This window comes from Dreissena polymorpha, chromosome 2 (genome assembly GCF_020536995.1).
Source record: "Dreissena polymorpha isolate Duluth1 chromosome 2, UMN_Dpol_1.0, whole genome shotgun sequence".
NCBI lineage: Eukaryota > Metazoa > Mollusca > Bivalvia > Myida > Dreissenidae > Dreissena > Dreissena polymorpha.
The window spans coordinates 130,807,106-130,834,404 of NC_068356.1; the positions used below are offsets into that span (position 1 = coordinate 130,807,106).

Genomic DNA, 27,299 nt, shown 5'->3' on the forward strand with positions numbered 1-27,299 from the left:
GGTTACTGTTACTGTTCTTAGGAATTTTTTTCTCCGTTTAACAACTTTAGTGTTGATTGGTGTATAATGTTGAAATGTTTAGTGTAGGCAGCTAAGATGCAGATGTAGCAACATCAATTGGTCAAAAACCTTAAAAATAAAAAACAAATAACCAAATATCCCTTTCACTTCAGGCACACAGGAGTTTGACTCTCTGTCGTCTATCATGTGTGGAACGTCACTTCCTGTCATCCCTGATGAGTTCAAGGTTGGGGAGGCACTTGACAAGGACCACAAGGAACTCACAGAGCAGCAGACGGCAGAAATGGAGTCACTAGCCCCATTAGGTGAGTGGGATGAGGCGGAGAGGGGGGGGGAGAGATTGGAGTAAGTTCTAAAAATGTAATATATTCGTGAGCCAAATCTCAGCTTAGTTAGGTATAATTATTATTAAAGGGACTGTCAACCACTAATGACAAAAAAAGAAAAGTTCTAAAATACTGTATTTTTTTACAATTGTTAGTTTATATTGATTAAAATATCCCGACTGGTATATTACATTACTTGAAAAAGTTCATATTTTCAGTATATTCAGTAATAAAATTTTGCGATGTGAAATCGAAAGTAGGTGACATAACGATATACACATTAGTATAAATAACGCAAGTAGATTGATCATTTTATATATAAAATGTAAACAATTCACTAAGCATACACAATTTGCATTCCTGGGTTTACCACCTGATGATGATGATCAATCTGCTTGCATTATTTATAATTAACTGGTAGTTACTTGGTAGACATACCCAGTAAAATTTATAACCAAATATACGGAAAATATGAAAACTTTTTTCATTTTATGTAATATACCAGTCGTGATATTTTAATCAATATAAACTAATAATTGTAAAACAATACGGTATTTTACAACTTTTCTTTTCTTCGTCATCGTGGTTGACAGTCCCTTTAAAAAGAAATATTGCATTTTGCATCATGTTTAATTATAGATTCCATTTCAGTGGAAATAAATATTTTTCCAATCACCTTTATCAAAATAATTTTGTGATTATCGTTCAGGTTCTACCAATAAATAAATCTTTGTCTTTTTTGATGTGTGTCTGTTTGACATTTAGTTCTGTCACCTTCAGGGTTTAATTCCCTTGTTTAACTCTTTCAGTGCTGGAACCGAATTTTGAAGGCTTTTGTAAACAGTTTCGATCCAGATGGTGTCTCATCAGGATCCAAACTGTTTGCTATTCTGATAGTATTCTTTGAAAAAAAAATCGAAGAAAATGCTAATTTAAGAAATTCTGCAGACGAAATTTTAGCAGACCACAAATTTCCCAGCATTCAAAGGGTTAAGAATAAATCAGCTTGTGGTCTGCAGACAGGGTTGCTTCAGGACCAGACACTGAAAAAGCTCAGGCTTGTGTTTTGTAACACTGGCTGCATATGGCATAAGGGCCCGTTTTTCCATTAAAACACAAGTGTCAAGGTTGCGCTAGTTTTTATTACATTAATGACTCCGTATGATTTTGTGATATGGCAAAACCCAAGCCACATAAATAACTCATACTGTTAAAATTACTAACATAATATTTGGTTTAAATGATGATTGCTCTTTACCTGTGTCATGTTAGTTCTAAACATGTCTGCTCTGCTCCACAGGTCCGTCTTGCCAGGACATGTATGTGAGGATCATAAAGGAAGACAACGGCCCCATCGTCTGGGCATACCTGAAACCACTGCTGCGTGGAAAGATTCTCTACGCTCCAGACACCCCTGAAGTCAGGGCAATACTGAAAAAGGTAAGAATTAACCCTTTACCACTTATATGTGTTTTCACGCATTTGTAGTCCCTTAGAGAGTTATATTTATTTTAAGACCTTTCTTACTAGATTCAAGTTTTTAAAACTTCATATACAAACTGTAGATACTGATGAGCAGCAAACAGCATAAAACCTGAACAGACTGCGAGTTACTCGCAGGCTGTTCTTGTTTTAATATCATAAATACGTTACCTGTTATCTCTAGCTTACCCCTTTCCAAGGGAGTTATTTCATCCGGAAAATATTCAAGCGCTTTGAATCGTCCACCTCTATAAAGAATCCAAATCAGGTTAAACATAGTACAATGCAACCTAACAGGAAATCAAGAACCACAACTCATCTTTCCTTTCTGGATAAAACCATGTGCACGCCTATTTTAGGCTCAGGACTTATGTGTTCTTTTCACTGCGTTTTTGTCGGAGTTTAAAAGGATAAAGTTTATTTATCTTTTATTTGTATCATTCGGTTTATATTTCTATACTTTTTGTTGCAGTAATTGTCATATTTCTGCTTTTGCTGGGTTTCTTTGTTTGTAGCGTCGCTCATGTACATGACGTCATGAGCACGTGAACCACGAGGAATTCGTGCCTATTCCCCAATAAGTAATTGAGGTCAATTGGACAGCGTTCTTTGTGTTTACATTTTGTGGTTTAACTTTTTATTTGAATTTATAATCATTAATTTGTCTTTTGTAGGTTCTTTCTGTTTCTTTTATTTCAGAATGAACTTACAGGATAGAGGTTCTTGTGGTCATATCAAGGCAAGGTGGGATTCCCACGATACTTGCCTGGCATGTACCGGTTGCACATTTAATAACAAATGTGCGGTTTGCAATTTGTGGGCTTACGACGCATGGACGAAAGCAGGTCGCCGGAGGACGTCGATCAGCCGCAAACGCAACGAACCTCCATCCGACGTTGATTACCCGGTGACTCCACTGGTCAAGGATGACCAGCGGTTTTGTCAGTCACTGGGTACCGGGCAAGATGGTGTTGTTGTCAGTCGATCGTCATCAGATCTTATGACTCAAACCATGCATACCGGCGACATTCACCGGTCCGGTCCAATCATGTCATGGGTCCGGTCCGGTCACCGGTCCGGTCCAGTCACCGGTCCGGTCCAGTCATTGATCACCGGTCCGGTCCGGTCACCAGTCCGGTCCGGTCACCGGTCAACAGTCATCAGTTAGGCCTGCCACCGATAACACCAATCGCCGGTCAAGAAGAACTTGGTCTTCATCATCGGCTTATTCTTCTACATCCGATTCGTCGTCGAATACATCGTCACTCACGGAGACGGTATTCCAAAAAATCTCGATCTCATCGCAGCCGATCCACATCTCGACAGCGCAGCCGATCCAGATCTCGACATTGCAGGAAACGAGGACGTCGGCAACGTTCACGTAGACAGCATCGGACCTACCATTTGTATAGTCGTTCACCATCGTATTCCGTTATGGAATCGCATGTTTCCATGCCAAATGTGTCGGTTCCAAAGTTGACTGCCACACGTATTGCATCTTCAGGAGCTCATCTCACGACTACGGCGTCAGTGTCAACACCATGGGTATCATCTACCGTATCTAGTCGTGTACCCCCTACAGATGTCGAATCCTGATACACTATGGATACAGAATTCAGCGGGACATTTTGTACCGGTCAATGCTGATAATTTACCATCTTCCGGTTTACATTATCAGTTTACTGACGTCGGGGATGATCATTCGCTGTTACCAGACAATTACAATCCGGTACAAGATATTCTCACTTCTGTTCCTGCTGATTCTATACAAACCGCTGGTGTTGTAGAGAGTGAGGCTGATTCAGATGCAGAATCTAATGTTGAGACGGATCAATATTTAGCTCCGATTGGTCAGATCTATGAACTGATGTTTCGTACTCTTGGTGAAGATTACTGTCCAAGACCTGCTGAACTGTCTTCAAATGCGACGATTTCTGTGACAGAACAACTTTTTCGTACATTTGATCCCAACAGGGTTATAAAGTGGACGGCTCGTCCTGACCCGCGACTTCCCATTGGTTCTACTGTTCTATCAGTTCTTCAATCATTGGAATCAGCTAATAAGACTATTCCAAAACGAGGAGAAACATGGAAAATTCCTAAGGAACTAGCTGATCCAAAACACCAGGAAGGTAGTAAAAATTACAAACCTCCTGTACCACATGCAACATCTGGGTTGGATTTTTCAAAACTTCCGGTTCCAGATCCGGACATTAGCAAGCTATCTCTTGTAATGCCAAGTGGTTCCAATTCAGTTTCTGTTCCGTTTTCAATGTTGGAAACTTGGGAAATGAGGGAACGTAGATCATTAGGTTTGACTAACCAAATTGACTTTATGCTAGCGACAATTTTACAAATGGTGTGTGATTGGTCGGAATCTGTTCCGGAGGAACTCCGTTATTTGTTAATTCATCTCTCACGGACCACACTGGCCTTATCTCACACTTCTGCTTTTTCAATGTCCGAGATGCTAAGGATTCGTAGAGATCTTATCCTTACTTCTTTACCTAAAGATTTTCTGTTGGAACCTGGTATGAACTCGCTCAGAACAGCTCCTCTCACATCAGGGTTCCTTTTTGGTGGAAGGATACAAGAAGCAATCACAGCTGACAAGGATGACCAACTTCATGCTTCTTTAGCTAGAAACAACTCTGGACAACGCCAAGGGGTCTTTAAGCATCCTGCTTCTAGGCCACCAGCAGTTCCAGCATTCAAGACGGCTAAGAGAAATAACCTTTTCTCTAAAAAGCCTTCTTTTAATCCACGGTCAGGTCCTAATAGGCAGTCTTCCTATAACAGACCTTCTTTGTCACACAAGTCTTCCAATAAAGATTCTGGGAAAAAGGGCAAACCCATGCCGGGACAGAGGAATTTCAAACCTTCTACCGGCAGGAGCGCACCTCCTGCTTATCAGCCCTAGGTCCCTTCCCTTTCTACCGCCACAACCTCCGATGCCGGAAATACCAGTCGGGGCCAGACTTTTCCACTTCTCAAATCGATGGCTTCAAATTACTTCAGACGCATGGGTTCATTCTCTTGTAACAAAAGGCCTGACTTTTCAATTTAAAAAAAGGCCTCCACTTTCTCGCGTCCCTATAGAGCTGGTATCTCGGCATCCACATATTCCAGAGTCCATTCTCGGGCTCTTGGAAAAACAGGCAGTAGAAAGGGTTCAAGATCCTTATTCTCCAGGATTTTACAGTCGTCTTTTTCTTGTTCAAAAGAAAAATGGTTCCTGGAGACCAGTAATAGATTTAAAAGTGTTCAACATGTATCTCCTCAAACCAACTTTCAAAATGGAGACTCCTTCTTTCATACGGGAATCCATCAAACCCCTGCACTGGGGGGTGTCTTTGGATCTGGAAGATGCTTACTTCCATGTTCCTATACATCCCAACTACCAGAAGTACTTGCGATTCGCCTTTCAAGGCCAAGTCTACCAGTTCCGGTCTATGCCTTTCGGGTTGGCGACAGCCCCACGAGTTTTTACCAAACTAATGTCAGCAGTCGGATCACACCTCAGAGTTCACGGGATTATTCTTCTTCAGTATTTTGCAGACTGGCTCTTACAACAGCTCGATCGTCAATTGCTTCTGTACAACCTAGAATTCTCTTGGAAGGAACTCCTCTCGTTAGGGCTCCTTCTCAATGCAGACAAATCAGACCTCATTCCTTCACAGGACTTTACGTTTGTGGGAATGAATTTCTTGACCCACATCAATCGGGTCAGAGTGTCTATTCAACGTATATCAGACCTTCTGATGAAGGTCAACTGGGTTTTGTCCCAATCTCATATAACAGCTCAAGAATTCCTCTCTCTCAACGGTATCCTGAGCTCAGTAGCAGACTTTGTGCAGTTGGGACGTCTCTTCCTACGTCCTCTTCAGCACTATCTCTCAGCTTGTTGGAAATGGTCTCCAGGCAATCTATTAACACAGATTCCAATCCTTCCCTCCTTAAGGTCTCATCTTCAGTGGTGGCTAGACGAGGAGACTATGTTGGCAGGAGTACCCCTTCTTCCTCCGCAACCGTCATTATATCTAATAACGGATGCGAGCAAGGAAGGGTGGGGTGCTCACCTGGAACCTCTCAGTCTGATAATTTCAGGGTTGTGGTCTCATCAGGAATCTCACCTACATATCAACAATCTAGAAATGCGAGCAGTATTTCTAGCTGTATCTCATTTCCAATCACATCTTCGAGACTCTTGTGTGATGGTGTCAACAGACAACACATCTGTGGTGGCTTACATCCAGGCACAGGGGGGAACACATTCTCAATCCCTGTATCTGGAAACCAGAAAATTACTTGTTCTTTGCAAAACACTCAACATTCATCTGCTGGCAAAATATATACCAGGTCGCCTCAACGCCCTGGCGGATGGTTTGTCTCGCAAACACCAGTTACTTCCATCGGAGTGGACACTTCATCAAGAAGTGACCAACCAGATCTTTTTCAAGTTCGGTTATCCCCTGGTCGATCTATTTGCGACCAGACACAATCACAGACTTCCTCTGTATGTGAGTCCAGTTTACGATCCAGCAGCGTGGGCAATCGACGCGCTTTCGTTCGCGTGGGACCAACTGGACGCTTACGCCTATCCCCCACCCATTCTAATTCCCCAAATATTGGGCAAAATCAGGGTGAGCTCTTGCAGGATACTCCTGATTGCCCCTTGGTGGCCCAGAAGATCTTGGTTCAACGATCTTCTCAGTCTCCTGTACGATTATCCCAGGAATCTTCCTCACAGGTCAGATCTTCTGTCTCAAAGCGGCAGACTACATGCGGACCCAAAAATGTTCCACTTACACGTCTGGCCGTTATCAGGCAATCTTTGCAGAAGAAATGTTTTTCTGTCAGGACTTCAACCCTCGTTGCTTCGGCAAGGAGAAAATCCACCAGAGCAGTCTATGATGCTCGTTGGAAACTCTTCTCTAATTGGTGTTTTCGAGGGAAAATTAATCCCCTCAATCCCTCTGCTAGACGAATAGCGGATTTTCTCATTTATCTTTTTAATGATAAGAAACTTTCTCTTAGTTCCATCAAAGGATACAGATCTATGATTTCGCATACATTGGCTTTCACTAAGTCTTCACAAGTCTGTGCTGATCCAGCTATTTCAGAACTTGTTCGAGCTATGGAACTTAGTCGTCCTGTATCTCGTACACTTGCTCCTAAATGGGATTTAGCTTGTGTGCTAGGTTCGCTTATTAAGGCTCCCTATGAACCTCTTGATCAGGCTTCATTACAATTCCTAACATGAATGACCGTTTTCCTTCTTACTATGGCTTCAGCCAAACGGAGAAGTGAAATTCATGCTCTTTCTATCGAGGATAGTCATTTTCGTTTTGACTCTTCTGATGGATCCGTTACATTGTTATGTCAGTCAGGATTCCTTGCTAAAAATCAACTCCCCTCTATGGCTTCCAAACCCTTCAAAGTTCCAAGTCTATCTAGAACTTGTGGACATGAAGATGATGATAGACTCCTTGGCCCGGTCAGGGCTTTGAAGTTCTACCTTAAAAAGGTAAAGTCTATTCGAGGTTCTCGCAAGAGACTTTTCATTCCATTAAAAGGGGGGCGATGTGTCTGCGGCTTCTATTTCTCGTTAGATAGCCTCGACTATAAGGAAAGCTTATTCTTCTCTTTCATCGAGGGACTTATCCCTGTTTAAGATAAGACCGCATGAATTAAGAGCTCTTTCGGCTTCGTGGGCTTATATTAATCAGAGCCCACTATCTGAAGTGCTTCAAGCTGCTTTCTGGAGGAATCCGACCACCTTCTCCTCTTTTTATCTTCGTTCTCTTGAGTGCCAACAAGACAATTTGTATAAGTTGGGTCCTCTTGTAGTGGCTCAAACTGTAGTTTCTTCTATGGCATAAGTACACTGGTGCCATCCGAGAATTAAGTACTATACTGTACTAACAAAGATTATAAGAGGACATGATTCTACTATCTCTGGCTGTAAACCCTCTATATGGGTTCTGCTGTGATGGGAAAAAATATGCGAACCTTCCCGCCGCAGCTGCAAAATCAGCTAGAGATAACAGGTAACGTATTTATGATATTAAAACAAATTTTCTTAAAGTAAAATTCATTTTAATTATTAAATACTTACCTGTTATCGGTAAGTCCCACCTCCCACCCCGCTCATCGCCTTTTTATGTTTGCGTAAAGGAAAGATGAGTTGTGGTTCTTGATTTCCTGTTAGGTTGCATTGTACTATGTTTAACCTGATTTGGATTCTTTATAGAGGTGGACGATTCCCAGCGCTTGAATATTTTCCGGATGAAATAACTCCCTTGGAAAGGGGTAAGCTAGAGATAACAGGTAAGTATTTAATAATTAAAATGAATTTTACTTTAAGAAAATTTGTTATATGCTGTTTGCACATAGCCATTTTCACTTTGCTTCTAAGTGGGAAAGGGTTAAGCATGGGAGTGGAGCAAGTCACTGTTTATTTGTCGGTCCATCAGTTTGTGCAGATGAGCCTTGCTTTGGGAAAATGGGGCTTAATGCGTGTGCATATGTTGTCCCAAATTATCCTTTGCAGTCAGCTTAGGCTAATCAAATACATCACTTCCCTCTTAAACTGATTCTCACTAAAAGGATACTACCTTTAAATGAAAAATACCATACAAATTGAAAGTGTTGTCCCTGATTAGCCTGTGCACAATACACAGGCTAATCTGGGACAATACTTGACTGTCATGCATTAAGCCCTGTTTTCCCAGAGCTATGCTCAATTAGAGAATGTGGTAAGTTTCAGGAAGCAACAATTACCACATTTTATAGGGGATTGAATACAAACTTCAAATGTGTCATCACAAGGATCACTTTGAAGTGTAGACTTGAAAGACACCTTCTTGATCTTGAGTGATACAATTATTCCTGAGTGTCTATAAACATGCTCTATTACACATTAGGTGCATAAGTCAAATTCTTTGACAAGCCTTGTTTATATTATTTATGGGGAATACTAGATCCTTGTTGAATACAAATAAGTTAATATAGTGAGGCATTAAGGATTGGTCAAGTGTTTTTTGTTTTCATTTGTTAATTTTTAAAACTTTCAAACCAAAATAGCTGACAATGCACGTCTGATGTTGGAATAAGATCTGTCACGCCAGCAAATTTTTGACAACTGTAAATCGAAATTTCTAAAGCACTTATTAAGTTCTTGAACAAAGGTGAACAGATGATAAAAAGTTCAATGTTTCATTTGATTTTGACTTTTCTTTTTTTCTCATTTACAGGCTAATGCTACATTTGCAAAGTTAGAGAACTTCACGCAGATAGCCCTGGATTGGGCCGACGGGACCATTGTACTGGAGGAGCTGGCTGGAGACACCGGCAAGGATATTCAGGTCAGTGAAACATCACGCTAAGTTTTTAGGAGTAACAACAACGCACTCTTCTTTTTAAACCTTTACCACACACTCATTTTGATGTGTTTTTGTCCATGAGAAAATCATATAGAACTAGAAATGGCGCGGCAGAGGCCGACGCGTATCCCCACGCCGAATGTTTGACCTAGGTGTGCCCCAGGGTTGGTAATGGGGCCATGCATAGCTGAGATTGACCGTATTGTCATAAGAGAAGTTCATCATCAATTAGAAGTGAATTGGTGTAGAAATGAAGAAGTTATAGTAAAAGGCAATTTTGGGTGGGTGTGGTCTATGTGGGCGGGGCCTCAGGGTTGGTAATGGGGCCATGCATAGTTGAGATTGACCGTATTGTCATAAGAGAGGTTCAGTATCAATTTGAAGTGAATCGGTGTAGAAATGAAGAAATTATAGTAAAAGGCAATTTTGGGTGGGTGTGGTCTATGTGGGCGGGGCGCCCCAGGGTTGGTAATGGGGCCATGCATAGTTGAGATTGACTGTATTGTCATAAGAGAAGTTCAATATCAATTTGAAGTGAATCGGTGTAGAAATGAAGAAATTATAGTAAAGGCAATTTTGGGTGGGTGTGGTCTATGTGGGCGGGGCCCCAGGGTTGGTTATGGGGCCATGCATAGTTGAGATTGACCCTAATGTCATAAGAGAAGTTCAGTATCAATTTGAAGTGAATCCGTGTAGAAATGAAAAAATTATAGTAAATGGAATTTTTTGGTGGGTGTGGCCTATGTGGGCGGGCGCCCCAGGGTTGGGATTGGGGCCATGCATAGTTGAGATTGACCCTAATGTCATAACAAAAGTGCAGTATCAATTTGAAGTGAATCCGTGTAGAAATGAAAAAAATATAGTAAATGGAAATTTTTGGTGGGTGTGGCCTATGTGGGCGGGGCGCCCCAGGGTTGGGAATGGGGCCATGCATGGTTGAGATTGACCGTATTGTCATAAGAGAGGTCCAGTATCAATTTGAAGTGAATCGGTGTAGAAATAAAGAAGTAAATGTAAAATAACCTAAAAAAATGAGTGATAATTTCTGACGCGGCCCCACCCCAACCGCTATAACTTTTGACCCAGGGGTCAGATCAAAATTCCAAATAGTGCAGGGTCGCACATATGCTCATAGCTACCATGTGTGTAAGTTTCAAGGTTCTAGTGCTTTTAGTGTAGGAGGAGATAGTGGCCAGGACGGACGGACAGACGGACGGACAGACGGACGGACGGACGGCGGAGATAACCACAATATCCCCACCTTTTTTTCAAAAAGCGTGGGGATAATTAAGTTTCATAATAAATACAAGTTTTCAAGACTTTATTACCAACCCTAAGATACTGATGAGTAGCAAACAGCATAAAACCTGCAAGTAACTCACAGGCCGTTTTGATTTTATGCTGTTTACATTTAGCCATTTTCAGCAAGAAAATGTTAAAACCCCAATACTTTATAAAGTTAGTTACTCCAGCTATAATGATTTATGTTTTATGTTTTTTAAATAAAGTTTTTGCATCAGTCTGAACGCACATTTTTTTTTTAAAGTTCTCTTTTTAATTGCAGAACTTTTGTCGGAAAATTGAGCTGTTTTTTTTTCCTCAAGTTTCAAGCAATTGTTTGATATTCTGGTGTGTATCTGTTAGCCCTCCTTTGGCTTTTAAAGGCTTCAGAACTCCCAGTCTGTGTTCATTGAGTGAGATTTTCTGAGCCAGGCCAGATGAACTTACTTGAATCGAGCACTTACATAGTATTCTGTATATCTACTGTTTATTTTGTACCAGGCGCTGTTCGAGAGTGAGTTGGTCAAGTCGTTAGTGATGCAGATGTCCGGTGTGAACAACCAAGACCTGACCAACCTGATCTACACCTTCCAAGACGCAGACACCGGCCTCATGAAGTCCATTTCCAAGGTGGCCAGCCTCGTGTCTGACTACGTGTCCTGCATAGAAATCAACAGATATGTGGGATATGCGACTGAGTCAGACATGCAGACTGCGGCTATTCAATTCAACAACCGCAATGAGCTGCTGGCTGGTATGATGTACTCTTGATTCGCTCATTTTTATGCCCCCGGTAGGGAGGCATATAGCAGTTGAACTGTCCGTCAGTCCGTCTGTCAGTCTGTCAGTCTGTGCGTCCGTCCAAAAACTTTAACATTGGCCATAACTTTTGCAATATTGAAGATAGCAACTTTATATTTGGCATGCATGTGTATGTCATAAAGCTGCACATTTTGAGTGGTAAAAGGTCAAGGTCATCCTTCAAGGTCAAAAGTCATAAAATACAATCCAAGGGAAGTAATAAGATTTATAAGGGAGATAATTTCTAAACCTGCCAAATGATAAATTGAAATTGTATTGCAAAGCGGCGCAATAGGGGGCATTGTGTTTCTGACAAACACATCTCTTGTTTCTGCAGATTTCTAAATTGTTCCCCTTTGTGGTTCCACTTCTACACATATTAATAACCTCCACAAAGACTCTTTGAAGACCATGCTAATATATCTGGAAATTAAGTTTTTAAGCTGCATATGTGTTGTGTATGAATGTATGATTACAACTTTGTTTATATACACCCTTCAAGTACAAGTTTATGACCTGCTATGTATACAGAATGCATGTATGTAATACTATATGGCACAAATTTATACCCCCAAATTTCACTTTTTTTATTTGATTTCTTTTCTTTTAGGTCTTGTTTTTGAAGTGTCCGGAAAACTAAAGAGACTGAAGCGTCATACACACCCCATAAGTACACACATCCAGTATAAGATCCGAATGGACGTGGATAATTCTCCAAATACGAACCGTATCAAGGACAGAATGTGGCGCCCTCAGCCAGAGGATCACTTCTTCAACGAGCTTCGCTATTTCCGAGGTTTCATTCAGCTCCAGGACATGATTGACTCTGCTATTATCTCGTTATATGCTGAGCATGAACAGGTGGATTTCAAGATGCCAAGGGTTGCAACCAACCAATTCCCTTTCCCTTGTCATACACTTGATACGTGAGTTGGCTTTTGTTTGTTTATTTAAGTTTATATTAGGCCTCCGCTGTAATAATGATGTTAAGTCATATAGTGTACCCATGTGTGTTTGTGGGGGGTGGGGGTAAGGGTTTTGTGTCCAGTGACATGTAGCGGGACATCTGCATATCTGCATTTCATGTTCATGTTTGTTCATGATGTGATTGATGTCATTATTATGTGATTACTCTTTTGTTACTGCTGATTTCTCATGATTGATGTCATTATTATGTGATTACTCTTTTGTTACTGCTGATTTCTCATGATTGATGTCATTATTATATGATTACTCTTTTGTTACTGCTGATTTCTCATGATTGATGTCATTATTATATGATTACTCTTTTGTTACTGCTGATTTCTCATGATTGATGTCATTATTATATGATTACACTTTTGTTACTGCTGATTTCTCATGATTGATGTCATTATTATATGATTACACTTTTGTTACTGCTGATTTCTCATGATTGATGTCATTATTATATGATTACTCTTTTGTTACTGCTGATTTCTCATGATTGATGTCATTATTATATGATTACTCTTTTGTTACTGCTGATTTCTCATGATTGATGTCATTATTATATGATTACTCTTTTGTTACTGCTGATTTCTCAATCAGTTGTTGCGTTTAGTTATGAATTGTCGTGTTTGTAAGTAGGACAAATCAATATACCTGTCATTCTGATGTCTACATTTTAAGCCTTAATATCAGCCATGATGCTTTTTCCCTGTTTCAGTTTTGTTAACACAATAGCTGGCTACCTATTGCCGGTACTGATGACCATATCATTCATCGCCAGTATTGCTGTGGCAGTATACAACCTGGTGTACGACAGGGAAAGGGGGCAGGAAGAGGTAGGCAATGTAGAGACTGGCTACATCTTTCATGTACATCTTAGAACAGTTGCTCAATACTGTAACAGCCACTTAAAGCTGTCAAAATGGCAGTGCATTGTATTGATGTGTGAAACATTGGTCAATTTTTCAATTTTTAGATGATACATTGTCAATGTGGTACTACAAAAAGAGATTTTGAGATGTTTGTAATTTATAAATTACTTTTTGTATATTGTCACAATGATAATCATATTACTATGTATTCAATGTCTTAAATTAAGTGTAAGGCATATCACCAATTTGTCATTAAAAAAAAAAAGTGATACTTTGCTGCTTTCATTGGAGAAAAAAACTTGATATCTAACTTTTTACGTGTAATTGTCAATTTTTTTATACTATCAATAGAGGCACTTTTTCAATCACACATTCAGTATAACTATATGTGTCGTGTTCTGTAAAAACTATAATGCATGTGCAATCCACACAGGATAATCAGGGACGACACTTTCCACTTTTATGACATTTTTCGTTTAAATGAAGTTTCTTCTAAGCAAAAATCCAATTTAGGCGGAAAGTGTCGTCCCTGATAAGCCTGTGCAGACTGCACAGGCTAATCTGGGACAACACTTTACACACATGCATTATGCCCAGTTTTCTTAGAACACTACTCATATTTGTATTTCAGACCCTAAACATCATGGGGCTTAAGTGTGGCCTGAATTTCTGGGCGTGGCTTCTTACGACCTACCTTATTATGGCGGCAGTTTGTGGGATTGACATCATCATTCTGAAATATGCAAACATCTTCACAGAGAGCAATGCCTTCATTGTCTGGCTCTACTTTATAGACTTTGCATTCTCAATCTTAATGCTATGGTATGTTTTTGTTGTTTTTTGTTGTTGTTTTTAATTTTATGGGTTTTATAGTTGTTACACTTTTAAAGCTTACTTTGATTTTTATAGGATTGCTGTATACAAATCTTACTGGTGTCATGGTCTCATCAGAAGCCTGTCGAGTTATATTCTATACTTCATTCCATGACTGATTACAGACACCAGAATATATTCTCAAAATTAAAACCCCCCACAATGTTTACCTTTTTAACCATATTTTCTGGTTTTATATTTGAATCAGTGTTATGAACTTATGAAATTCCAAAGAATTACATCTTTAATCAAATATCTTAGTGGCCCTCTGACTGATTCTCACTTCTCTGTTTTCAGTTACTTTGTGAGTGCCTTCTTCACGCGCACATCGCTGGCCATTCTGACCTGCTTCATTGTGTACTTCATCAGTTATCTACCCTTTGTTGTTCTCTACACATTGGAGGTTGACATGACATTCTGGCAGAAAACTCTAGCCGTAAGTTACACATAAGTCTAAGACCATGTAAAAAATACAGTTGTGTATCAATTTTTAAAATGTAACAATGAATGCACAATTCTGGCAGAAAAATGCTCACATATGACCAGAAGGGTTAAGTAGATTCCATTCCTGCTTCAGCTTGTATTTTTGGTCTACAATACTGAAACCAAGCATTTAAGTTGTGTTGTTTACAACTACAAACATTCTTTGTTTAAATTTAATGTTTGTCTGAATTTTAAATAGTTAAGGAACACATAATCAAGGCAATGTTCTATAGTGTGAGCAATTATTTATCTTTCATTTGTCAGATGTCAGAAGTTACTGTAGTGTTTGCAGTTTCATGTAAAATAATTTCAGTGAGGTATTGGATTTATAGAGCCTTGTTGTGGGAAAACTGAGCTCAATGCATGTGGCTGAAGTGTTGTCCCAGATTAGCCTTCGCAGTCTGCTCAGGCTAATCAGGGACAACACTTCGCACTTAAATGGCATTTCTCATTAAAAAAAACTCTCTTCAATCCTGTGTTGCATATATCTAAAAGTCATTATGGCTCCCCTGTATTTCAGTGTCTGTCGTCTACCACGGCATTCAGCTATGCGGCCCAGTACATCGCGCGTTTTGAAGAGCAGATGATTGGTCTGCAATGGAGCAATGTGGTCAAGGATCCCTATAACACCGAGGACGATTTCAATTTCCGCTGGTGTAACATCATGATGGTGATTGACAGCGGCATATACTTCATTCTGGGGTGGTATGTCCGCAATGTGATGCCAGGTGAGTCATAGCAGTTCTTTGACCTTTTCCCGCTCAGAAGTAAAGTGGAAGTGGAAAAATGCAACCAACATAAAACCAGAAAAGCCTGATAGTAACACGCAGTCTGTTCAGGTTTTATGCTGTTTGCTGCTCATCTGTATGTTAAGTTTGTATATGAAGGCTGTAAACTTTAATCTAGTAAGAAAGGTCTTATATTTAATTAGAATTACTAAAGACTAAAATATGTCAAAGTGCATATCAGAGTGGCTAAGGGTTTAAGAACATAGTATTCTCCATTCATTAAATTTAGGGTTAGAATGGTCATTCCATAAATCTTATAAATCAAACAAACATCACATTTGCATATAACATGAGTTCTTGTTGTAATGTGGTATGTGAAACAGGTCACACATAAAGGAAAAAGCAGCATCAGACGGTAATATTCTTGTTTTGGTGCTGTTCATAATTTCTTTACATAATTTCTTCTCAACAAAGAAAACCATGGGCATATAACTGAGAATGGCTTTTTATGCTCCCCCCAAAAAATTTGAGGTGGAGCATATAGTCGCCGCTTCGTCTGTCCGTGCTTGTGTGTGTGCGTCCATCCGTCCATGCAAAATTTTTGTCCGGGCTATTTCTGAGCAACTAATGACCGGAATTCAATAAAACTTTATGGGAAGCTTCACTACCAAGAGGAGATGTGCATATTATCAGCCGGTTCTGGTCGGATGATTTTTCACAGAGTTATGGCCCTTTGAAATTTTCCATTAACTGTACATATAGTGCAATTCTTGTCCGGGCTATTTCTCAGCAACTAATGACTGGAATTCAATGAAACTTTATGGGAAGCTTCACTACCAAAAGAAGATGTGCATATTATCAGCCGGTTTTCGTCGGATGATTTTTCACAGAGTTATTGCCCTTTGAATTTTTCCATTAACTGTACATATAGTGCAATTCTTTTCCGGGCTATTTCTCAGCAACTAATGACCAGAATTCAATGAAACTTTATGGAAAGCTCCACTATTAAGAGGGGATGTGCATATTATCAGCCGGTTCTCGTCGGATGATTTTTCACAGAGTTATGGCCATTTGAAATTTTTAAGTTGCTGAAGCATCCATAGTATTATTTTGTCCAAAGTTATGCCCCTCAAGACGTTTCCTTTTATCTGAATATAAAGTGCAATATTGTGACCAAAAAACCTTTGGGGCGCATAACCCGTCTCCGACGGTTTCTTGTATTTTGTATGAGTCAATTTTGTTATTTTGAAAATGCACACAAATGACACTATTCTTTAAAGAGAAACATATCACAAACTAATTAAATGTAAAGTTATTAAATATTTTTGCGTTGAGGATAAGTGCCAAAGCCAGCCAGTCCTTGTATTGAAATTAAAAAAGTAGTCCAGCTACTAGCGTCATACAGAAAACAAGTAGTCCAGCTACTAGCATCATACAGAAAACAAGTAGTCCAGCTACTAGCATCATACAGAAAACACTAGATGTGAAGATGGTTTCTTCTATTTCAATGTTGAATATAGTATGTACTTGTGACAGAATGAAGATTACAATAAAATTGTGTATTTGCAGGTAAATTTGGTGTATCAGAGCCGTGGTATTTCTTCTGCCTGCCGTCTCGCTGGTGTTGTAGCAAATCCAGTGGAAGGGAGTCTGCATATTCACCAAGCAATCAGGGAAAGAGTAAGTTTGGTCTCCTTTTCCTTGAAATCCTAGCAAAATTTAACAATATTTGTGTGATTTAGGGTTAGCATTTTTAGGGAGGCCTGTAATCCCAGAGGTTCCAAAATTGAAATCATTAAAGTTCTGTTTGTATATTTAGATGTGTTCAGTGAGCCTGCTCAGAAGTCGACTCCAGTGGTATTGTCAGCGCGAGGCCTTACCAAGACCTACTCGGACGGGACGCGCGCAGTGTCTGACCTTAACCTTGACATTCACAGTGGCAACATCACCACCCTCCTCGGACATAACGGAGCTGCAAAAACTACCACCATGTAAGGGAAATTATTAATTTCTTAGCTATGCCACTTACCCATTTGTTAACGTATATAATTGAAATACTTAGGTTATGTGTTGCTAGCAGCAACCCTTTATCATTGTCTTTAGATTCATGATATGAGCCTTGTTTAGGGAAAACGCATGTGCGTTATGTTTCATCCCAGATTAACCTGTGCAGTTTGCACAGGCTAATCAGGGATGACATTTTTTTCGCTTTTATGGCATTTTTGTTCAGGTGGAAAGTGTCGTCCATGATTAGCCTGTGCATACTGCATAGTCTGATCAGGGATGACACTTAACGCACGTGCATGAAACCCAGTTTTTTCCAAAACATAACTTTTTAAATTGTGTTCTGCTTCAGGAACATGTTGACGGGTATGCTGGAGCCCTCTAGTGGTAGTGTCCGTCTGCTCAACAGGCCCCTCAGTGACATGAGAGGCAGCATTGGTCTGTGCTCACAGGGGAATGCCCTCTACGAATAGTGAGTGTTAACTTTCATGCTATGTTGGATTTCCACTGACCGCGATTAGTTAATGAACTCACATTTTTCCAGGGCAAGGGAGTTTAGCAGTACTTATTTTCACATATTTATGCAAGTTACTGACAATTGCCTGACTTGAATCAGAAGAAGAGAGAGAACTACCCAAGATAAATTTCTGGATCGATTCTCCAAAAATGTTGTTGTGACACAAACTCTAGATTGATAGTCGAGCACTCCACCAAATAATGGCTGAGGCGAAATGTTGGTTCTATAAAAGAAAATTCAATTAACATAGCCTTCTGTTTGCAAACAAATAATGTAAATAAGCCCTGGCGGCAACATGTTCTTAAAAGTTCATATCATGTCCATAAATATTAGTCTCTTTTCCAAACCTGTCCATTTCAAGAAATAAAAAATACTTCCTTTACTATATTACCACAAATACATGCACAATTTTAAGTGACTAAGGGTTTATCCTTGAATCTTTTATTTAAGCTCACAGTCATTAAATTTCCACTTACAAAGTATGAGAGACATCTATCATGGAGAGTGTCCGTTGGTCAAGCAGCATAAATATAGGATCTGGCACGAGTTGTCATATCATACCATATTTTATTAAATGAGTTCAGAAATTTTGTTAGTAAGCGAGCCTTTGGCAAGCTTACTAACGAATTTCCTGGACGAGTTTAATAAAATATGGTATGATATGACAACGAGTGTCAGATCTTTTTTATCACATGCTTTTAAATGAGCAAATTAAATAAATATTTACGCAAACATAATGATAAATCCCGAATGTTGTTTACATTTCGTGAAGTCATTTGACGTCGCAACGTCATTTCAGCAAAATAACAAAATACGATTGGTCAATAAACGAAAACTAAGCCAATGAAAACGCTTAAAATGTTGTATTACACATGTGTAATATAAAAAAATATGTAATGGTTGTATTACATGGGAAGCAGGGTATAGCATGTGATAAAATGTTACATGCACTAGTTTGTGGAACAACCTACTTCAACATTTCTCAAGAGGTCAAATTACAATTTTAAACATGAAAATAGTGTATTTATAGTGTATTGATCCACTCATTCCTGAGTTATTTGCCCTTGAACAGAGCAGTGTGGAGGTAATTAGTCATGTTTTAGCAAAGATCTTATTTATATGCCGTCCCTTTCAGCATGACAGTCAAGGAGCACATGGAGTTTTACAGCGCCATCAAGGACTCTTACAATGCCATCTCAAAAGAGGAAGAAATACGACAGTAAGCACACGTTTATCCCCCCCCCCCCTTCAGCCTCTATTGAAGCCAATCGGCATATAGGGATTTGCATCTCCAATTTTCCATCCATCCATGTTTTTGTCCGTCAGTCTGTTTATCTGTACCAGGTTAAATCATAAAGACACTTTTCGTCTGACATCAAACTTTTTGCTTTAAAGCTTAGATACTTAAATGGATGATATCTTTGAACATATCTGCATCACTTGAACTAAATTTAACCTTGACAAAGACCTTCTTTTGGACTAATTTGTATGAGCTTATGACATTACTGACAAGGCCTCCAACAATGGCATATGGGTTAATTGAATGCATTATCTTGTTTGTAACTATCAATCAATTTGTTTATGTTATTTTAATGGTTTTAGGTATACATTTTTAGTTCCTAAACTTGTTGACTATTTTAAAAAGTACTATGAAAGCTTCTAGACTTTACAAGGACATTGAAGCTTCTGGCCAGACTGGTCTACAGATGCGCTGGCCACATATGGCATTAGACCTATCTTTGCACAATGCAGGTCAAATAATGTCTGTCTGTTAAGGTTACTGAAGGACGTTGATCTGTACCACTGTCGGCACACCCTGGTGAGGAACCTGTCTGGAGGCATGCAGCGCAGGCTGAGCATCGCCCTCGCATTTGTCGGCGGCTCCAAGGCCGTCATCCTTGATGAGCCGACCAGTGGTGTGGATCCCAGCGGCAGACGGGCCATCTGGAACTTGATTGTGCGCAGAAAAGATGGTATGTTGTATTTGCAGCTGATGTATTGTCAGGGGGTTTTTTAGACAAAGGGGAAGACGCTGGACGCTGGGTGAAAGGGGAAAATAGAGGGTGAAAGAAACATATTTGGGGAAAAAATAAAAACTGTTTTAATCAATGTCTATAACTCATCTACTCTGATTTCAGGGTATTTTCACCACTGTCTGCGTCTCCAGAAAATGGAGGCATTCCCAAAGCAAAAAAAACCGGCCCCATTCCCAATCAAATCTAGATGAAATTTTTCCAAATTACAATAAAGAAGTTTTCTGTCAAAATCATTAAAAAAACGTTAACAAACACAAATGACCTTTAGAGTGACTTCCCTTTATCCATTACGTTATATAGCATGCCCTTAACGACTCAGATGTAAGCACGTTAAGTTTGAGGATTCTTCTACCGATATTGACAGCCATAAAGTGCGAAATGTTCCGCATGACTTTGCACAAATTAACAGGAACCGCAAACTACACATTCTAATCCAACTCCGTAGACGCTTATTTCTATTTTAACGTGTTTTAGCGACCACCGCAAATGAGCTAGTATTGCGATGGATAATTAAGCAATCAAAATTATCAATAATTGGTTTAAAACTGAAATAAATGCTAAACAACGATATGTTTTGGTGAAAAATGATATTATTGGAGGGGAAATTGTATTTTGTGGGGAAACAATTCTGGTAGGGGAAGACGCCGACTATCGGCGTTACTTTCTTAGTAAAAAAACAACCTGATTATAGAATTGTTTAGATTTTGCTGTCTAACTTCGGCTTGTGTGACTGTAAATTCTTTTGGTTTGCTCATTTTAACTCATCAGCATTTAATTGCTATCTTTAAACTATGATAAAACATGTAAGTATACAAAAGTCTCAAATGTTATTAATCAGATTACAGTCCAACCCCTCTTTAGCAGCCAGTCAAGGGAAACGGCCAAATTGGCTGCTTAAGCGGGGTGGCCTTTTAAGAGGGGGTAGGTCATAGGGAGTCTAGAGTTGATGGCCAACTGTTCAATTTTTGTAAAAACAAAATGGTAAATATGTGTACATGTACTAAACAACGTATAGACTTAAAATAATTGTATTCCTTCCTTTCTAAAGTCAGCTATAAAACAACATTTTCATTCAAAAAAATATTCCATTCATCTTTCTTATCATCATCAATATCATCCTCATCAGAATCAAGTCAATGAAAAAGAATCATTCTCATGATTCATTGTTTACAGAATGCGCGTTGTATGGCCCCAATGCACTTAAGATGGGAACAGTTGTGAATCAGTTATGCGTAAATAACTCCCGTGTCACTATCAATCGATAATTTAATTGGTTAATTGCAGTTTTATGTCTTTGTAATACCTACCGCACGAATTGGTCCCGACAGTGATCTCCTCCACGATAAAATCGTGGCCAGTTACTTAAGAGACTCATAATAGCAACCAGGTGTTATCCTATCGTGCTTTTCATGCATAATATTATAAAAACATTTATTTCGCCGCGAAAATGGTTTTATCAAAATTAATATTGAAATCATTGTAAATATAAAACAAATATAAATGTTTTGTTAAATTCCCAAATGAGAATCATAATTTGTAATCCAAAACACACTCCCGATTGATTTATGTTAACGAGACGTTTGCAAATCCTAGCATAAAAAAAAGTCCTCATTTATTTCCTTTGTCCGGACAAAAGCGTGCCAAATTATGTACAATGTCACGTCATACCCATGCGAGCGTGTATTGATTTTTGGATAAAAACTTTGTAGCACAGAGAACATGTAGAGCAGTTGATTTCGGTTGAAAGTTGCATTGTTCTTTTTAACTTTTAATTAGCCAATAATTGTCATAAATGTGTGCTTGAAATAGTATGACTCAACAGCTACAAATAATCAATTATAAATTAAGAATCTCTTTTCCAGTACTAATAGATGATATTCGCATGTGCGAAAACAAAAAGATCAAACATTCGAATATTGCTTTAAACCCGATAACCCGATAATCTGCCGCTAATTAATTGCAATTTTGCAAACTGGCTGTCAAAATGTTTATCACACATCATGCTTCAGTACTGCAGAGCATAAACTGCAGACCGGAAGTACGTATCGATTTTTTCACCGTTGCGTCGGTGTAATTTTGCCAGTGTACATGACTGACTAACTCGCGCGTGACCACTCATATGGGGGAAATTTAACATTTGGGATGCAAAATTGCTGGCCGCTGGCCGGAGAAACGGGGTTGCCGCTAAAGAGGAGTTCATTATATAGTGTTTATCGACGGTCGCGGCACAGACCGGCCGCCTACACTTTGCGACCGGCGATGAGGGGTGACCGGAAGTAGGGGTTGGACTGTATTCATATTACGACGAGTCTTGGGTTAAAGTTTAAGTTCAAAGATGAGACCAGGCTGTTTCTTATTTCAGTGCTTTATTTAGCTTTAATTTATTTTTGTTAATAATATTCAATTATATTAAATGTTATCGAGCACAAAGTTAAAAATTGTTGCACAGTGCCATGAAAAAGAGTTGTTTTTTTATGACCCCGGATCGAAAGATTGGGGGTATATTGTTTATGGCCTGTCGGTCTGTCATTCATTCATTCATTCATTCATTGTGTGTGTCCCAAAACTTAAACCTTGGTTAAAGTTTGATAACTTTTGCATTATTGAAGTTAACAACTTCATATTTGGAATGCATGTGTATCTCACGGAGCTGCACATTTTGAGTGGTGAAAAGTCAAGGTCATCCTTCAAGGTCAAAGGTCAAATATCAGTGTATTTTTCTTTCCTAAAACTTTAACCTTCGTTAAAGTTTGGTCATAACTTTTTTAATATTGAACATAGCAACTTGATATTTGGCATGCATGTGTATCTCATGGAGCTGCACATTTTTAGTGGTGAAAAGTCAAGGTCATCCTTCAAGGTCATAGGTCAAATTTATGGCTTCAAAGCGGCGCAATAGGGGCATTGTGTTTCTTACAAACACATCTCTTGTTGGTTCATAGTTCACTATAATAACACTTTGAAATTGAAGCTTTTTTATAACGTTAGTCAAACAGAAATACTGTAAGGTATTAGTGCTTTTACAGTGGCTTTAATAAGTTCTAACATACAGTAAGAATAATGTTTCTTTACAGCAAAAGATTCAGGAGGTAAAGTTGCATGCTTAAAAATGTTGCTTACATTGTTTTGTTCGAGCTCATTTTAGTTGTTATAGTTTGTAGTTAACATCAGTAATGCTTGTTGTAACTTATCGTTATCCCAACATTAGTAATAGATTATAGAAATGCCTTTCATTCTTAGTCTGTCAGTTATGTGTTTATGTCTCTCTACCTCTTGAAAGTTTTTTCTGAAACTTTAAGGTGTGTTTCATTAAGACAATTTGCTGAAGGCATACAGAAGTAATGCCATATCCTGATTTTTAAAATGATTTTGAAAATAAAGGTTGAACATTTATGTTTCTAAAAAGTTGAATTTAAAACAAAAGTTTTATAATTTTCTTCAGTTACTAGATGCTTATCCCCTGTATGAAATGTTTTTTATGTGGTGTTTGGCATATGTATATATGCTAGATTTAATTTGTGTTTGTGCAGTTTATAAATCAATATATAGCTCATATATAGAATATCCCTTACATATATATACATGTATATTCAAACTGCACAAATGTGGATGTAGATATAAATCATACTACATCAGATCATATTATATGTTCCCTCATATACAATTGTATGTATGTAAAATTAGTACGTTTTCCAAGACTTACCTCCGTATCACACAAAATGGAATGTTTTAGGTTAAACAAAGTGCAGAATTTGTATGCTGGAATGCTGGCTTTTGCAAAACCAATAAGTGATATTGTTTGTATGTCAATATAAAACTATATAAAAACTGTATTATGTGCAGTAGCAATAAGACATGAGGCTTAGAATCGGCATCTTTTGGTGATTTTCTCACACAAAACTGTGCATTACATTTACTTTTTGTATGTTTGCTGTATTTTTATTTTAATGTCTCTTAAAAATCCTCTTTATGTTTTTAATTTGGCTACCAGGTTTTACATCATTTCTAACTTACAACAAATATTTGTCCCACCTATTTAATACTCCAATCATCAAACTAAATGTATTATGTTTTTGATACCAAAGTCATTTCCAAATTTATGTTTTCGCAAGATCTGTTGGATATAGTCAATTTTGTTACACAGTAAACAAATGTTTGCAAACCTTTATAGAAAATAAATTACCATTTAATAAAACGATAAAACAATGATGAACCTGTGTTAACATTGTGAAAGCTGTTGTTTGTCTTTGATATTAAGCATCTGTCCATTGTGATTGTGTTTTGTGTTCACTAACATAAAGTATTCAGAACAAACTCATGTTTTTCGGAAATGGTGTGTTAATAGTGATTGAGTCAATCAAATATGCAAAATATATTTACACTTGTTATTATCCACACCAAATGTAGCATCCATAGTTATTAGTCCCCTACCGGTTTCACCGGAGGAGACTTATGGTTTGCGCTCTGTCTGTCTGTCTGTTCGTCCGTCACACTTTTCTGGATCCTGTGATGACTTTAAAAGTTCTTAATATTTTTTCATGAAACTTGGAACATGGATAGATGGCAATATGGGCATTATGCACGTCATTTCATTTTGTTCCTATGTCTAAAATTCTGGTTGCTATGGCAACAAATAGACAAAAAATACTGCTGAAAATGGTGGTTTTCTGGATGCTGCAATAACTTTAAAAGTTCTTCATATTTTTTCATGAAACTTGGAACACAGATAGATGGCGATATAGACATTATGCACGTCATTTCATTTTGTTCCTACGTCAAAACTTCTGGTTGCTATGGCAACAAATAGACTAGAAGTACTGCTAGAAATGGTGGTTTTCTGGATCCTGCAATAACTTTAAAAGTTCTTAATATTTTTTCATGAAACTTGGACCATGGATAGATGGCAATATGGACATTATGCACGTCATTTCATTTTGTTCCTATGTCAAAAAATCTGGTTGCTATGGCAACAAATAAAAAAAATATTCTGACAATGGTGGAATTTCTGACAATGGTGGAGCTGGTAGGGGACTTTTATTGCTTGGCAATAGTCTTGTTTCTTCTGGTAATTTGTTTTATGTTTAACTTGAAAATAAATACATGTACTAAACGGGATAAGGGATCTATTGAATGACAGTCATGTGCGCTTCATTGGTGGTAATTAAAATCTCTAAACCACAGCTCACCTTTAACCCTTTTGCACTTAGAAGCAAAATTAAAATGTCTATGTACAAACAGCATAAAACCAGAACAGCCTGCGAGTAACTTGCAGGCTGTTCAGGTTTTATGCTGTTTGCTGCTCATCAGTATCTAAGGTTTGGAGATGAAGCCTTAAAATCTTGAATCTAGTAAGAAAAGTCTTAAATTAAAATTTTACTTTCTAAGGGACTACAAATGCGTGAAAATGCGTATCTAAGTGGTAAAGGGTTCATATATGAGTAACTGATAATACTGTTATTTATCTATTTGTAAATTAGCATTTTCTTCTTTTTCTTTGTGTTTGTATATTTTCTTAGAGAAAACAGCTGTGTTTTGGGTAACATTGACATACCTACTGAAAAAGAACATGAAGATTGTATTTGTATCTGAAAATCTGACAAATCAAACCAATATTTGCATTAACAGGAGCGGCCATCTTGTTGTCCACTCATCACCTTGACGAAGCAGACGTGGTCAGTGACCAGATCGCCATTCTACACGAGGGCCGTCTGCTGTGTCAGGGGTCACCAATGTTCCTCAAGCACCACCTGGCAAGCGGTCATCGACTGACCATCACATCTACTAAACAAGGTGGGAAAGAACAAACATGGTCCTTTACTGAAAATGTTCTCAAATCCCAACTAAGTGTTCATCTTCAATATTAATTAAAATAATTGAAGTCAAAGATGAAAATATAAAAGCATGCTAATTGATAACTTTTAAAATTAACCCTTCCCTTGCGACAACCGGATATATCCGGTCAAGCAATCATTAATTAACACGTTTCTTGTGACAACTGGATATATCCGGTCAAGCAATCATTAACATGTTTCTTGTGACAACTGGATATATCTGCTTAATCTTGGATTTCATTTGTCCTCCATTTGTTGGCATTTTTCTAATAAATCCAAATTTGACATCCTATCTGCTCTTTATAATGCAATTCCTGATACTTTTTGTTTGTGATTGAGAGATTGTACAGTTGTGGGGCCGGCCAGAATAATTTTGCTAAATCTTTTCCATTAACTTTTATGTTTCAAAGAATATTTTCAAGAATATGTTTGTTACAAATAAAAATTGTTCTTGTTACAACAATAAAGTCTACTTAATATATGTCAAAATAAAATGTTTAATTTGTATTATTATTGTCATGAAGGTATAAATTATTGATAATATTTATTGAATCTGAAAAACTTTGCATTTTAGCTTTAGATTATTTGAATACAATTTTCATTGAATTCTACAATAAGAATTTTTTTTAAACATGTGTTATTTTTCAGTAAGGAACAGTTTATCTGAGGACTACTACTATACAAATTTTTGAAGTGTTAAATGTTATTATTTGTGTGTTTGTGTTAGATAACTTAATATTAAACAATTTCCCATTGGCAGACCCTGATCCGGTGCCTATATTGTCCCTGATCACCCGTTGGATCCCAGGATCAAAACTCCAACAGATGACCGGCTCTGACATGACCTTTGTGGTGCCCGCGTCAACAGCAGCAGCAACAAACTTTGATCAGTTCTTCCAGGAAATGGAGTCTCGCAAATACGAACTGGACATCGAGTCTTTTGGAATATCAGATCCTCAACTGCAGGAGGTAAGCTGTCAATAATTATATAAATAATAATATGCATGAAGTGAATTAAATGTTTAATTTTAAATTATCTGAAGTTGAGTTTCATAATGGGTCTAATTTAACTCAAATAGTACATTACAGTATATACATTGACATTTATAAATTTTACATAAAAACATCACATATTGAAATAATTTTAAGGCCAAGCACTCTTATCTAAATTTTGTAATAAAAACAAACAACTTAACTAACCTTTAATTCCTTTAAAAACTCATGACAAGGGGTGAATTATCCCTTGACAAAAATGATAAAGATTATGTAACCTTTAATTTAAAGAAGAAATTCTAAATACACAAAAAGTTTTGTTCCAGATTAGCCTGTGTGGACTGCACAGGCTAATCTGGGACAATAATGTATGCACAAGCACTTAACATCAGTGAGACATTTCCCCTGCAGGTGTTCCTGAAGGTGTGTGCCGCAGCAGACGCAGGTCACATTATCCAACCAGAGACACTTAGGCAGATGGACAGCCAATCAGAGGAGGACAAGAGCTCTACAGACGGGGAGTGGAAACATGACTTTGAGGCAAACGGTGCGAAAACAGTCGGATAGGCTACATAGATGGCATCCTTTTGAATTTTTTTTAATGCATTTTATATGTACATAAAATCTTTATTAAAAGTACTTGAGATGGCATTTAGCTGCAACTGTACACTTTTAAATGTTTATTGTCCCCTACCGG

At 38.1% G+C, this 27,299-nt stretch overlaps 1 protein-coding gene across 1 annotated transcript in view; it reads left to right on the top strand.

The window, feature by feature from the left end:
- LOC127869005 (uncharacterized) overlaps positions 1 to 27,299 on the top strand; it is a 118,016-nt gene that overhangs the window by 62,272 nt on the left and 28,445 nt on the right. Inside the window, exons 50-67 of the mRNA XM_052411250.1 lie at positions 174 to 326; positions 1,648 to 1,787; positions 9,086 to 9,196; positions 10,997 to 11,249; positions 11,907 to 12,222; positions 12,984 to 13,101; positions 13,769 to 13,959; positions 14,308 to 14,446; positions 15,014 to 15,221; positions 16,791 to 16,901; positions 17,041 to 17,212; positions 17,578 to 17,697; positions 18,878 to 18,961; positions 19,519 to 19,715; positions 22,853 to 22,867; positions 25,404 to 25,568; positions 26,370 to 26,578; positions 27,014 to 27,149. Of these exons, the coding sequence (XP_052267210.1) occupies positions 174 to 326; positions 1,648 to 1,787; positions 9,086 to 9,196; positions 10,997 to 11,249; positions 11,907 to 12,222; positions 12,984 to 13,101; positions 13,769 to 13,959; positions 14,308 to 14,446; positions 15,014 to 15,221; positions 16,791 to 16,901; positions 17,041 to 17,212; positions 17,578 to 17,697; positions 18,878 to 18,961; positions 19,519 to 19,715; positions 22,853 to 22,867; positions 25,404 to 25,568; positions 26,370 to 26,578; positions 27,014 to 27,149 (2,838 nt within the window). The remainder of the gene's footprint in view (positions 1 to 173; positions 327 to 1,647; positions 1,788 to 9,085; positions 9,197 to 10,996; positions 11,250 to 11,906; positions 12,223 to 12,983; positions 13,102 to 13,768; positions 13,960 to 14,307; positions 14,447 to 15,013; positions 15,222 to 16,790; positions 16,902 to 17,040; positions 17,213 to 17,577; positions 17,698 to 18,877; positions 18,962 to 19,518; positions 19,716 to 22,852; positions 22,868 to 25,403; positions 25,569 to 26,369; positions 26,579 to 27,013; positions 27,150 to 27,299) is intronic.